Here is a 15858-nt window from a genome sequence, read left to right as displayed (position 1 = left end):
GATCTGCCCCACGTCACCCAGGGATTCCATGTCCCAGCATCAGGGCAGGCAGGGCGATCCTGCTCAGGATTTCTCATGTAGGGGTAGAGGCCATAAGCACGGATAGAGTGTTTTCCCTTTCAGAGCAACATTTTTATTTTTTTAAACTAAAGCACGTAAATTATGCACCAGTGTTTTAGCATCTTTTAACAATTATATTATGACAGACAAAAAGGAAATTGCAATAGTCAATTATGATATTATAAACCTACTGTATTTACTGTATTTTGAAAAGCTGAAGAAATTTTCATCATGTTCCATTTCTCACTACATCCGTATCAGCCAACTGGAATTTTTATTCCTGATATTTCCCAGTGGAGGGCCCTGTGTACGCATGACTTACAGTAGCACCAGCTCTCATTTCTACGCTTGACAAAGGGAGACTCAGAGTTCCTGTTACACAACCTCCATTCTCCTCTGCCAGACAGCAGAATCCTATTTTGTTAGGCCTTTGGACGGATTTAGATTTCTTCTCCTGATTTTTCTTTATAATAACAAAACTGCTACTCCGTATTTGATTTATAATAGTTCTTTGAGGTTTTCAGCCCCTTGCCAAGTGTTGATGAAAATGCACAGAAGAATTGAATTGTTAGGTGAGACTATTTAATAAACCCATGAGTCCTGATCCAAAAAGGACTATATTCCATTCTAATTTATTTTTTATATATATTTTTAGTCTGTAGAGGAGTCTTATTTCTAAAACGTCTCTGAGTTTAGTAATCAAGTATGTTTTAGCTGTACTGAATAGCAAGAAATGGTCAACTCTAATACTTTGTGGACAAAGGTATTTTTTGGCACCCAGGTATTTCCAGTGAAGTTAACTCCAATGTGAGTAATAATCGTTTAAGAAACTGGGATTCTTTGATTTGGTTGTTACAAACTATCTATGCCACTTAAAATGTCAATTTTTCAATGCTTGAAATAAACGAGCGGCAGAATATAAAATGTGGCTAGACAAATTCATTACCAAACAGCGCACACACGATATTCACCTACCTACCTCCTCTTGTAAGCAAGACCCTCATTTGTGAAAGTATAAATAGGACAAGATACAGTTTTGGGCAGCAATAGATCTGGGCACTGAATAGCTGTCTATGTTCTTTTGGCACTAGCTGAAACATGCTGGCATGATTCTTTCTTAACTGCATAACGTCACTCACAAATAGAGAACAAATACCAGAGCTACTGCTCTGAAAACACACTTCCTTCATCATATTTATCTCAATGAGATTTTCATAACAAAAATAGATATAATGTATTATTGCCAGCTGATGGAACACGTATGAAAATGCACTTGCATTCACGGAGTTATCTGACCAAAAAAATAAAATAAAAGCTATATAGAGAAAGGGATGAATTTAAATCCTGTGTGTGTAACTGATACAAATAAAAGCATGAAGTTGTCTCCGTGCCCTGTGCAAGTGCAGAGAAGTGAGTGCAGCAGGTGATGGTATGTGTCTGAAATAACAAACCCTTTCCACTAACACCCCAACTAATATACAGGGTGGCCAGGCAAAGCCCGAACTGAGAAGCCGAAACTAGCTTTTCAAATTTTACAGAGATGCATAAGTCTGGGGAGGGGAGAAGGCACCATACCTCAATTTAATTCCCGTCATTTCAATTGTAAAGTCCTCGTAGTAAAATACAAATATACATTTTAAAAAATAGAAGCTGTATTAATAGATATGTTCATAGTCATAGTCTATATTAACAGGTATGTTCATAGTCAGTCCATAGTCAATATGAACAGAGCTTAGGGAAAAGAAAGAACATCCTTTTGGGCCAGAGGGGATAATCTATATTTTGAAGATGAAGAAATGAACAGGTTTTTCTCTTAGATTTGAATAATTAAAATTTTCCCTCTAATATGTTAGGCCACTATCATAGACCTTGAAAGTTATCACAATTTATTTTAACATATTGCACAAAATGAGAAATAAGTAGAACAAGTAGGAGGGGGGAAAAAAAAGTCTTTTTAATCTCAGCCTCTGACTTCAAGTTAGAGTACATATTAATTCCAATTTTGACATTGTGTACGACCTAAGACAGTTAAACAAAGAGCTATTTTTCAGTCCACCTTTCCTCCTTTACAAAAGCTTCATGCTTCAGTGGTTCCAAGTCACTCAAAAACATAACCAAGTTAACGTGAAAAGGGAGTCCAACAAGAACAGGCTCATATCTTGGAGCAGTGTTTTATACTGTGATTAAATTTGCATTCCTCCTAAATTGTGTTTTGTTTGAACTCTCTGGCTTGAGATCCTGTTTGCTCCTGTTTTCTTGATGTCAACTTCTTCAGTGCGGAAGAAGATCCCTCCTAACTGCAGCTGCATTTGTAAATGTTTCATCAAAGGCCCTGAATGTCTGGTAACCAGCAGACCTGTTGGGTGCTACAAATGTGATCTGGGTCTATCTCAGGGGAAGAACAACATGACCATATTTATTGCTGATGCTATTCTGGGGGCCCTATGACGTTCTTCTCCCCTCTGGCTGAGCAATGCTCACCCGTTCATCTTTCAACACTCACTCCAAGCATGACAGGATGAAATAAAACAAAATTTACTGGTAGCAAACTTACTTGCATATTGAAGACTTATATTTTAATAGCTTCATTATACACACACATACGCATATTTCAATAATATTGTTAAATATTTTGTGCTCTAAGTAGGTTAGACACTTAGGTTAAAATTAAAAAAAGAAAAAAATCCTAGTTGATATAAGATAAAGAAAAGTGGTATTATATAAAATAATTCAGATTAGTGTAAAGGCAGAAGCTATGTGTTGCCACAAATTAGAACTTGGTGGGAACTACAAATTATTGTCATATGACGTAAAGCTAGTCAACTGTCACCAAGACCCACTCAACTATTTTACCAAGGTCTGCTGCAGAGGCACAACACAATAGCTCAAGCTGTGCACAGTGCCTCAAAATGTGGACAATATCTCCCAAAACCATGAAAACAGCAAAAAAAAAAAACACATTCCTGGAAGCAGTCATGCATGTAGGATCACCTCTTCCAACCTGAGACATGCAGGTTTTACATACACAAAGCCCGTTTGTAACCAGTAGAAAGAGCAAGACACTTCCCATGATTGATTAAATCCAGCCTAGCATAAAATCTACACTACATTTTGTAATAGGTAAAAAAAAAAAAGAAAAAGAAAGGACATACAGAACTTCAAATCAAAATGATACACACACTTTTCACACTTGAAATGTTATCATTTTGTCAATGTTAATATATTTAAACAAAATAAAAATAAAAATAAAATCCAGAAACATGCCAGAAAGGATAACAATATTTTTCTTCTCTTAGGTCTATCCAAACACATTTTCAGAATTGAAACTGTAAAAATCACAGATTTACATAGTGCTTAATTCATTCACTTTCTGGAGACTGAAATTTTCTGTAGGAAGTACCTGATGCCAAGTATTTTCAAAAATAGCTAAAATTTTCAAAATATTTCACTGGCCTCAATTCTCCAAATATGCTAACCAACCAGCTGTTAAAAAAAAATCAGCTCTCATTAAAAGTTTCATTAGTTAGTCAAAAAACTGCAGTGTCAATCTTACACTAAAACAAAACCATGTTCCTCTATATATGAAAGAAAAAAAAAAAAAAAAAAAAACACCACAGCTCCTCTGCTTCTAACTTTGGAATGCCTTACTTCAGAACCCCGGTCCTCCAGCTCTGTTACATTTTTCGTTTTCATGGCAGACCCTCATATAAGCAAAACAACATGGTTAAACATGGGTAAATTAAAAAATAAATAAATTTGCAATGATATCATGGGAAGCAAGTGAATTTCAAAATTAATTTTAGTGCTCAAGTCAACTGAAATAACTGATAGACGGGCCTCTCAGTTGATCATTTGTTTTATCTAAATTTCACCCAGCTTAATGGACACAGACAAATTTGAGAATAAACTACAACATGAATTAAGGCAATCTCTGCCATGGACTCTATAATAAAGCTGGTCATACGCACACCTACAAGTGAAAGATTTAATTATAAATACATGCCTAACTTAATACAGCTGATTATTCTGTAAATCAAATACATATTTATTATGCATTCAGACTACTTCAAAACATAATAGAACATCATATAATTACCTCTGAAACATACTCTATTAATAGGAAAATATGCATTCCATGATCAGAGCAAACATCATCAGAGAAAGGACATTTTTCTATTCTGTATGAAACTTAAGATTAAATTTCCCCATTACATGCTGAATACACGTCATTGTTGGGTTACAAAATTTCAAATAATCATTTCTGTTTCATAAAGGAAATCTTCTGCAGCAAGATCATAAACTTTAACATAAAAGGATTTTCTTTCTTGTGACTACTGTAGTTATTAAAGGCTGATGCTTTGATACAGAACATTAGGAAACATGTTTTAGACCAAAAAAAAAGTTAATGTAATACAAAATTAAGGTTCAAAACCCTCCCAATCATGCAGTGCATCTTTAGAGAAAGAGTAATGCAAACAGCAATTTGCCCAATGTCCAATTAATGCTTGCAAGAAGCAGATATATGTAACCTATTTGTAAGCAGAGCTGCAAATATGAATTCATGGGACTTCACCAAAAGAAGAGGCTGATTAGGCTGATTATGATACAGTAGCCACTGTAATATTTTTTGCATGTAAAATTAAACTTCAAATCATGTTTAAGTGTCTAACTTGCATGTTAGCTGTGATGAAAACATTTTTTTCCCCAGGATGAACGTTCCTGGATAAGCAAAAGAAACATATAAGTAAAGTACATTTATAAACTCAGGCATAACCCACATCTGTTTCTCTTTCACTGTTTTATCAAAAATCAGCTAGTTTAAGCTATATTATCCTCACCAAAATTTGAGCAGATTGAGGGAGTGGCTTTCTATTAAAAGTCCTTGCAGTGTGGCTGCTCAGCCATGCGGAACCCTAGGAATGCTCAAGAAAGATTCTTTTATTGAGAACTTTGTTAACAGAAACATAGCTCAAAAGGGACTACATAGTGCATAAAATATCCTTATTATATAGATCAATCAAAGAGCTTTTGCCTTGCTGGCAGCATTTACATTTTGTTCTCCAATATCTTCTCCAAAAAAAAAAAAAAAAAGTTTTACCTGTAACTTTTCTTCAGAATGGCAATGATTTTCAATCCATTTCACAGTTGGATTCACTCAAAAGAAAAGGAACACAATTTTACATAGAATTAATCAGCTATCAAATGCATAAGAAGCACAAACACATGTTCATTGGTCAAATGTAACAGCTGATTTCTTCTGCTCCAGCCTGGCATAAACTAGGCTGCATGGCCAGGGCCATAAATGTTCATTTTAACAGTGTTTTAAAGCTAACTTTACATTGTAAAATTAGAGAGATAATATATTATATCATATCTAATTGCTATTTTAACATTAAAATCTTACTGTTAACAAAAGAAAGATAGAAAAACACATTTTAATTTTTATAATAATAATAATAATTTAAAAAAAATTAGAAAAAGAAATTCAAGGACACAACCCATGTTAAGACAGAACTGGGAATGAATGCAGACACACAGCCTCATCTGACCAGTCACTAACTGGGTTACCAGATAGAACCAAGGCATACAAAGTCCAGGGAGCAGACAGAGAACTGCAATCCCTGCACAACTGGGGACAGAAGCTTTCTTGAGATGCACTTACCTCTGCACACACGATGAGGAAATTGTAGGTTCCCTCAACCACAGAGTCACATTGCATGGACAGAAACTACAGAGCAGGGACTGTCTACCTAATGAAGATTTGATTTTTTTATTTTTTTTTTTTGAACCAAAACCTCAGTGAAGGTCTGTAATCACTAGTTATGAAAGTGCTGATTGATGAAGGGGGATTTTTAAGATGGAATGAATAGGTGGCCTAAAAACATGGCAAATGGCCTGGATCTTTGTGAAGACCGAAGAGGCTCTTAATAGAGGTATTCAGGAGAATGACAGCAGGGTGAGTACTGAGCAAGGCTGCCCAACTTCTTTTTTCCCACAGTACTAGAGCAACATGTATGAAAATGATCTGACTCATTTTATGTTCAATTTATGTGAAATTATCAGGGGAATTGAGACATTCCTACAATTTAAAACAAAACAAAACGCATGTCCAGGTAGAGGGATGCTTTCCATATCCCTAAGAAAATATGAAACAATCCCAGTTCTTATCTGACATGAGAGCTAATACAAATGCTCCAAACAACAGGAAAAGCTTCAGTCAAGCCTTGGACCTCCTCAGGCACCCAGAAAATCTGTAGGACACAATGCTGTAGGACTCAAAAGCTTTGGGTGCTGCTGCTAATTCTTCAAAGCACAGAACAGGGTGAACATAGGGGACTTCAACAACTGAGGACTCACTGGAAAGGTGCTGCAGCACAATTACAGTAAAATGTTTTGGGGAAAGCTTTTTTACCCACCAGATGAATGAATGCATTAAATCTGGCATCTCTCTTCCTTTTAAACATTGGGGTAAACCGACTGGGAAGGCAGCACTAGCAGGCAAATTGGGTGAACAATCATAGAACAAATAATATTTGTAATTCCTAGGAAAAAGAGAATAGAATTAAAAACAAGATATAAACAGTAAAACTGCTAGCTCTTCTGTATGCTTTCAATTGCATTAGGGCAACTGTTTGTATAGATGCTCTGCAAACAGTATAATAAAATGATTCAGCTTTAAGAACAAAATAAAAATAAATCTTTTTGCTGGATTATTTTTAAGCTGGATTGGTTCCCTGATCCACATCACAGCTCACTGAAGAAACAGTTATGCTGGCATACACAAGCTGGAGGGCTCGGGGGCATGAAAATATACCAAGCCAGTGTCAGCCAAGACTGTCGTGTTAAAATCACAAACTTAGATCTGCTCTGTTCTGGATTTTATTTTTATTATGAACTCCAAAAAAGGCAATCTGTTTTCATAAAGAAATAATGTGAAGGGCATAAACACACACAGTTTATCCCAATGTGAAGGGAAAATAAGATGAGTATCATGAGACAAACTTGACTAAATCGAGAGCTCTTCAATGATCCTGAAACACTAGAAGGAAGTATACGCAAGTAGAAACTAGGTCAAATTACTAAAGGAAGAATATTAGAGAATAGTGCAAGTATGTAGGGACAAAATCAGAAAGGCCAACTCATGGAAGGAGGTATGACAAGTAAGGGAGAGTCTAGGAGGAAGAGGAGGCTGACGGACAGAGCTGTTCCACTGATCTGTGGGACAGAAAGCTTTCAGATGCAACACTGAGATAAACCAAAGCACTAAATGTGTTTTCATTTCAGCCTTCGCTAAAAGAGGTGTTATGCATTAACTTCAGCAAAGCTCCCGATGATCATTCAAGGTGATCTGGGTAAAACTGTGGCAGGAGAGTATCAGTTGTTTGCAGTCACTAAGTAGCAGTTACTAATTGTTGAATCCTAGGCCTGTGGGATGTATCGAATGCTAAATCTGTACCAAATCCTTTAACATTCAGTACTTTGATCTTGGAAGAGCTCACTTACTGCATGTGCAAACGTGCCAACTGCTAGAAACCAGGGAAGGACTGCAATATGGGATCAACATTCAAAATGAACTTAACCTGGAGAAGTAATCCAAAGGAAAAAAAGTGTGCAAATGAATATGTACTGAGTGAAACAACTTCACTAATACAAAATGGGAAGCAACAGATTAAACAATATTCTGTGGGAAAGGATTAGGACAACAGAAAATCACAAACTGAAAACAAGTCTGCACACCATCATCTCCTGGGGGAGGAAGGAATCGCCACACTGATGATTAATCCTAGCATCAGTGTAAAGAAATAGGGTCATTTGAGAGTCACACAGAATTATGCTACTTAGTACAAGACAATGTTAGCTAAAATAATGCATTCTGTTTTCAAAATCAGACTTTAAAAATATATACTATAATTGGAGAAAGTCCAAAGAAAAGCAACAATGACAGTCGGAGGTATACGAGGAAAAAAAAACAACCAACCAACCAAAAAAAAAAAAAAAAAAAGATACAGACTGCCTAGTCTAAAGAAAATGGCAAAAGCAAGACATGATAAGCAGTCTTCAAACACTCATGCATTTACTGCAAAAAGCAAAGCAATAAACTGTTTCTATCTTCCCCGAGGAAGCAATAGACTTGAACTGCAGCAGTTGCAGGATTCAGATTACCATTTAGAAAAAAACTTGGCTAGTGACAAAACTGATTTTGCAGATCTTTTCCACCTACCTCATTTTCAGGGTGGTAATTTAGGGTAATCATTATGATGTTACACTTTTTATCAAATCAAGCATATACACACACACGTATATATGAAGGTTTGTGTATTTTTTTTAAAGTGTGGATAAAGGTACAACAACGCACTCTCATTTTTATTCTGTAGACATAAGAAAAAAAACAATGTTGATAAGACACAGAAGCAATATTTCACAATTTTTCCATACATTCCTAAGTACTGATAATCATAACACGTGCATACCATATTTATAAGATGACCTAATATCTTCATACATTTAAAAAATCCTTGCAATACACTTTTTTTTTATTTTATGGAGTTCTATCACTGTTAAAGTTACTTCAGAAACAAAGATGATCAACATAAATACTGCATATTATTTTTTATAAAACAACTCATTTTTATTTCAAATCTACTTCAGTTGTTTAGAACAATGCCAAAAATAGAAGTCTGGGTACAGAACATACTCATCTTGTTTTCAAGTTAGAAAAGGATTGGTATTTTTGTTTTTAGAAGCTTTATCAGCACTTTTGCAAATAAAATAATAACTTTGTATTCACTGAGTAAGCACAGTATCTAAGGAATTAAATATACTGTCTTACTGGCTAGGTCCCACCTCACAAGGTAGAACTGACAGTGATGCAGCTAGGAGAGTGGTTTTGTAACACACCCTTTCTCAAGCAGTACAGTAATTCCTCACTTTTTTTTTGGAAAAAAGAAAAAAAACAACACTGTAGAATTACCATGGCAGTATTCACAGTAACTTATTTGAATTTACAGTTTAGTAAGAAAAAGTGGTATGTTCCAGTCCTACAAGTAAAACAACATAATCTCTGTTAAAGTCATGCAGAACTATATTTATAAATGTTAATTTCAACTCCAGACATTTAAAAAAAATAGACATAAATGTTGTGGCTGTTCATATGGAACCAGGAAAAGACCTACTTGCCTTTGAAATTCCTACACTGCAACTTTGGTACTACCTTTACTTATTCCTGCCTCCCACACGACGGTCCTGTGTGAACGCACCCAGTGCAGTGTGTGTAGCTCATGCAGCTCATCAGTTAAGCATCCTGCCTCTCTTATGCAAAGCACTTTATAACATTCTTCAGAGCTTTGCTTTATTTGAGCACAGATATCTTACAGATGTTTAATTTAAAGCTCATGTGCAGTCCCACTGAAGTAAATGGGATTACTGAAGTACTTAAAGTAATTCCCTGCTGAATCAGGCTTTTAAGGGTAAGAATAAATATGCCTAATTTTTATTCATGCATCAGATAGCTATCAGACTAATAGTTTAAACTCTGCAGTTTTGTATCTAGTTAATATTAAATCACTAGAGCTTAATATCTTCACCTGCTGCATCTACTATTCCTGCATCAAGGACAATTTTAAATACAGCCCTGCAGGAGTTTTTGCACACACGTGGTGTCATCAAGCACCGATGTTGTTTTGCATACATACATGTCAACAGAGTTAATGCTGTGAGGACTTAGACAGCAACAGAACTACACGAGGTAAACTTTTTCTGTTAGGCCAATACACTACAAAAATCTTCATAAATGACAAATAAACTGTACTATGACCTTGTATTTTCTGAACATTACATATATTAAAGGCTTCAGAAAAGAACTCTTGCAAGGCAGATAAAAAACAGAAGTACTTTTTTTTTTTTTTGGACACGAGAAGTAAACTCATTCATCTACCTAAAACTGCTTACTTCTTGCAGACTATGGAGTTTCAGAACTGTTTTCAACTTGATACTGGGTGGAAGCATCCAAGGAAACAAAAGAGGTCGATCTAAGGTACATAATACATACATGCTACACATTGCATAGTATCATTACCTACACCCTGGCCAGAAGCAAAGCAAAAATGGCATGAACTGAAGTTGATGAAAAGTTGAGGGGGGAAAAACAAAAACCAACCAAACAAAAAAAAAAAACTAAAGTTGATGCAAAGTCCATCAGAAAATAAACCAACAAATCTTACGATGTTATGAACAATGAGACACTCAGACTTCTTACATCATCAAGACCTTGTTGAATGATGCTAAAAGTTCCATGCAAAGCAATTTTGTCCTCAAAACTATCAAAATGTATCCCCTGTTGAAAATATAATAAGTGAAGGCTGACAGTAACAAATGCACCTTGTCATCAAACAACTCCAAGATGATTTCGTTTAAATGAAAACACCTGGAAACATAAACCAAGAGCAAAACTACCATCCATTTTAACATCATCTGCAGATCACTTAGAGACCCACTGATGCATTTGTGGTAACAGAAAAACATATCATTCCTCCTTAAAATTTTCATTGGTTACCGCTGCCCATGCAATCTTGATGGTTCCTATGATCTGATCCTAAACCTATATAATTTAAATCAAGGAAGGAAACCAAAGCACTAATGGACTTATTACATTAGTGCAATTGTCCAGCATCTTCTTAGTACACGGATGTAACAAGTGACCCCGAGGAACGACAGGTATGGGATAAAGTAGCAGACAACAAACCAACAGCTTTAGGGATAAACAATTTATCTCTAAGTAGTAGTACAGTAACAAATGTAGATTAGCAGTGCAATTATCCAGCTCATTGCAACGACAAATCCAGTTATTCAGTAGTACAATTATTCAGGTTGAAATGACAGAAATCCAGTAATTCACCAGTTCTGAGCTAAATGTTAATACCTGGGCATGCAAAGCCTTGCACAAGCATGTTATCAGCCAGGCCAGCAGGAAGCAGGGCACAACGTCTTCTGCAGGGGAATGGCTCAGACCTGCCGATGGTTGGGGGAATACCACGATCCCTTCCCAGTCTGTCCTCTTTTATTGCTGAATTGGGGAAGTACTACCTGGGCTTGTGAACAAGTCATCACATCCCTCTCTGTGCCAGTTCTGTCTTTGGTGTGCACAGGGCCCAGGAATATACTAAAAGGCAAATATAAACCATTTGGGGCTTCTGAGATTCTACGCTAACACAACAGGGCTCTATCTTGTGCCAGAGGAAAGAAAATAGGAAAGAGATTGATACAGGCAGAGACAAACTAGTAAAGTCCTTGGAGCACAGGTGCCATGACCACTATTGTTTCCTTTTTTTTTTTTTTTTTTTTTTCACTAAGAAATGCATGATAGGGCATAAAACCTGGAGCTCAACAGCTAGAGGACATTGAATTGCATCTTCTTCAGCACTACCACCTCCTGTAGCCTTCCCGGACTTTTCCTCCAGCCTCAGTAACAGCTTTCTACCTTGCAGCAACTCTCTTTGCAGTAAAGGTCTCAGCCCTCAACGCCGGCTAGCTACATAGGCTTGCCCAATGCCACAGAAAAGACTGCCCAATGTCTGTGCTACAGGTATGACGGTCTTGTCTGATTTTCCACATACTGAAACTACGGAACAAAAAACCCAAGGCACAAAGGGGCATCAAATCTTCCCTGTTCTCGTGGACAAGGCACATTTTTTTTGGTCTGGTCTTTTTGTGTGTATACGTTCAAATGTGCATGCACGGAGTCTTCTCCCCATGCATTTGTGAGCAGAACAAGAAACCCCGGAGCCCCCTTTTGGAACGGAAACAAGACTTTGTAGCACACGCTTCCTCTGATGAGAGAGGAGACATGGGACACAGATCGGCTGTAGCGCTCTGCTCACTGCTGGGAAGAGCAGATACTTCAACACGACTGCATGAGCACGGCATAAAAACGTACACAGAACAGTGTGGTGGGGAGCACAAAGCTTGAAAATGTACTCAGATTAAATGGTATGTTTAAAAAGTGTGGTATTTTCATTTCATTTATGTTTAAGTCAAAACCACTTATTATCAGGGATTAATTTCTGAAGCTGAACTTCCAGCTCATGATAGCTCACGTTCAAATCTTTCATTTGCAGTTCAGTTTCCGCCCTCACCAGTAGCTCCTGTCAACTGCTACTAACACAGCTCTGTTTTTTTTCCACGTTTATAAATCATCTGTGTCCAGGTAGCACCACTCCCTGCGATCTGTAAGTATGATTCATGCTTTCCACAAAATCCCCACCGAAGAGGAACATTTGCTTTCAGATTTTCTCCCAGTCCTGCTGCAAACGAACAAAGCTGAGACTTCAGAAGCGATGCCCTGGGACAACGCCTTTCGATTCCTTCTCCCCTCTCTTCTGCTAGCTCCGTGCTTCCTTGTTTCTCCTGTTATTTGCCCTCATGTTTTTATCAAACACCTGGCAAAGGAGATCTCGGCAGTGTTTAAAGCCACGGAGCGGGAGGCATAAGGTGAGGTTCCTCGCTGAGTTCCCAGCAGCGCTGTCCTTCAAAAGCCTCGACGAAAGCCGCGGTCCCCGTGTTTCGCACCCCAGATGTCCACAACTTGCGTCCCCCTTAGGGCAGGTGGGGTTTGCGTGGGGGCACAGCACAGCGGCCGTCCCCTAGGCCCCCACCTCCAGCCCCACGCTCACAGCCCGGCAGAGCCCAAGCCTCGGGCGCCACCTGTAAGCCACCTGCGGCGGGGGGGGACGCCCGGAGGATGTCCGGAGGGGGGGGGGACACCGGGGGCGGGGAGGGGCGGTCGGGCAGGGAGGAGCGGGGGGCGGGCGCCGCTCGCCGCCGCCGCGGGGCTGCGGCGGGGCTGGGCCGGGCCGGGCCGGGCTGGGCGGCGGAGCGCCGGCAGTCGCGGGGAGCGGGCGGGCAGGGAAGGGCCAGGGCCGGGGACAGGGACAGAGATAGGGACAGGGACAGGCGGAGGGGAGGCGGCGGCGCCGCGCTCGCCCCGCTGCCCTGGATGACGGGCGGCCGGTTCGACTTCGACGATGGCGGCACCTACTGCGGCGGCTGGGAGGACGGCAAAGCCCACGGGCACGGCATCTGCACCGGGCCCAAGGGGCAGGGCGAGTACGCCGGCTCCTGGTCGCACGGCTTCGAGGTGGCGGGCGGCTACACCTGGCCCAGCGGCAACACCTACCTGGGCTACTGGGCGCAGGGCAAGCGGCACGGGCTGGGCGTGGAGACCAAGGGCAGGTGGATGTACCGCGGAGAGTGGTCGCACGGCTTCAAGGGGCGCTACGGCGTGCGGCAGAGCCTCAGCACGCCGGCCCGCTACGAGGGCACCTGGAGCAACGGGCTGCAGGACGGCTACGGCGTCGAGACCTACGGGGACGGAGGTGGGCGCCGGCGGGGGGCGCCCGGGCAGCGGCGGGGGGCGAGGCGGGGGCGCGCTCACGGCGGGGCCCTTCCCTCCCCTTCCCTTCCCTTCCCCCGTCTCCTCCTGTCCCCCCTTAGCGGCCGGGGGGGCGCCACAGGTGCCTGCTGCCCCCCCGCGGGCGGCCCCGGCTTATCGCCGTCCCCCAGCCAGCCGGCGGCAGCGGCCGCGGCGGGGCTTGGAGGGAGGCCGCCCGCAGGCACCTCGCCTCCGGGCCCCGGGAGCGATAACCGGGCTCCTTCCCCGCCGGGAAGTTGGTGGGAGAGCCCTCGGGCCGCCTCGCGTGGTGCCCCGAACAGGGAGCTGAAGAAGCGATGTGGATACTCAACTTGCATAATATCACCGAAAGTTAGCTCCACCTCCGTGTAATAACGCTCATTTTAATAAAACGAGACACAGTCCAAAACACATAGGTCAGGCGGTGCTGTGAGATCCGGCGGGCCTGTCCCTCACACCCCTCACCACTGGCAAACAGGCTGTGGGATCATAGGTTCAGGTTGGAAAAGACCTCCCAGATCATCTGGTCCAGCCGTCCCCTCCCACCAATATCACCCACAGGTGCACACCTGCAGAGCTGAGCTCCCTGCAGGTGCATTTCATTTGGGGGTGCTCGTGAAGACTCTGCTCATTAGGGTCACTTGGCACTCCAGCTCACCTGAGCGGTTAGGTCCGGTTAATCTCACCCTACCTGTGTCATTTCACGTGCTGTGTGAAACGTAAGCCCGGTATTTCTAAACTTGCCTTATGCTGTAATGCCCCTGGCATCAGTGGAAGCACGTGGAGTTGCTCTTCGACTGGATTTGTTCCATTGTAACACGAAGAGCTGGGATCAGGTTTAGGTTTAGAGGGTTGGGCTGGGTCTTGCTTTGTTTTGTTTTGTTTTACGGGAAAGCCGCATGCTTCAGTGTTGAGCGAACCACATAGGTAACGTGCAAATAGAACTTACCAAAATTGGGGGTAACTTGTAATTTTCATACAGTTGGACTAAAGGACAGCCCATGTATCAGATCTCATGAGTGATGCTGTTGATGGCTTATTCAAGGATTTCTGATAAGAGATTTGTGGCAAAACTTTAAGAATAGTATCAGAGAATAGATAGTTTTCTATTAAGCAGAGAAAGAGATGTTTACATATGGATTCTTCTGTCTTTTCACCCTTTCTGAAATACAAAATGTAACTAATTGGGTAAGATTCCTTTCCTTGATAAAATGAAATATGGCGTGTGTTTTGTACCTTGAACTCTTCCAATCCCCTTTCTTGTACATAACTATTTGAAAATTGTTTTCTGATGCAGAAAGTTCTGATACTCACACTCAGCTTAGATATGGTTTGGGGGGTTTAAAAAGCAAAACAAAACCCACATGGATCAGAATTTTAGTTTCACTTTCACTACATGATATACTTTTAGATTGTTATTAAATTTATTTTGTCTTGTAAGCTTGGAAGCTGAAGAATAGCTGAACTTGTAGTGGCTTTTTTTTTATTATTTCCAGAAAAGTAGACTGCCATTCCAGTAAATCTGATAGGAGTGAGTTTCTTAAACTAAAGTTTCTTGTATCCTTTTCTTTAAGCTTCTTGTGTTTTGTTTTGTTTTTTAACCTCAACGCAATACTGATAATTCTGTGGTAAATTTTGTAAACTTTTAGACTTAAACCCAACAGGAAATGCTTTGTCTGAAACAGTATATGTGGCATGCAGTTTACACTGTAACATTTTTATTAACTGAAATATGTTAGCAAGCTCCCAGTCTTTTGAGATATTTCAGTTCACAATAACAGAAGATGTGCAATCCCATTGATTTTAATGGAAGTATTCATGAATGAAGTTAGGCTATACATCGGAGATGTTTGCAGAAGCGTTTTTGTTTTCATGCTCTGGATACAATAGCTATATTTGCACACCAGAAGAACGTCTGAAATACTTCTACAAGGAAAACAGATTTACATATGTCTTTAATGTAGTGTGAGCTATTTACAGGAGAAGTCCTTTACTATGACCTGAGAATACGAGCATTGCAAAATAACAGTGTTTAGACTATGCAAGTTGTCACTTTGCTTTCAAACTCACTAAAATACAGGCCTTTTTGCTGGTGTCTTTTTTTTTTTTTTTTTAATACTATGATGTTTTTAAATGCACTGGTGGTATTAGATGTAGTTGAGGGAGAAAGGACCATAAGCATTGATGGCAATCCTCAGTGTTTCTGCACACACAGCTTTGTGCAATGTCAGTAATACAGATCATCCCTTGTTTACCTGCTTTAAAATTGTCACTCAGTTGAATCTCTGAGGAAAACAATATGAATTATAAGTCATGATCCACTGTCCATTGCATATGCTTACACGGGGCCTTCAAGTGACTCATCAGGTTGCTCCCTAGAGTGATCAGGACTT

General features: G+C 40.3%; 1 protein-coding gene across 5 annotated transcripts in view; it reads left to right on the top strand.

Annotated features, from left to right (window-relative positions):
• Positions 1–12902: 12902 nt before the first annotated feature.
• Positions 12903–15858, top strand: part of JPH1 (junctophilin 1) — a 90882-nt gene continuing 87926 nt past the window's right edge. For all 5 annotated transcript variants that reach the window (XM_048077035.2, XM_048077034.2, XM_048077032.2 and 2 more), the window contains exon 1: positions 12903–13430. In XM_048077035.2, coding sequence (XP_047932992.1) covers positions 13052–13430 — 379 coding nt within the window. In that variant the 5' untranslated portion in view covers positions 12903–13051. The remainder of the gene's footprint in view (positions 13431–15858) is intronic.

The sequence above is a fragment of the Anser cygnoides genome, chromosome 2 (genome assembly GCF_040182565.1).
Source record: "Anser cygnoides isolate HZ-2024a breed goose chromosome 2, Taihu_goose_T2T_genome, whole genome shotgun sequence".
Classification (NCBI taxonomy): Eukaryota; Metazoa; Chordata; class Aves; order Anseriformes; family Anatidae; genus Anser; species Anser cygnoides.
The sequence above is the reverse complement of the archived record's forward strand: the minus strand, read 5'-3'. Positions and strand labels throughout refer to the sequence as shown.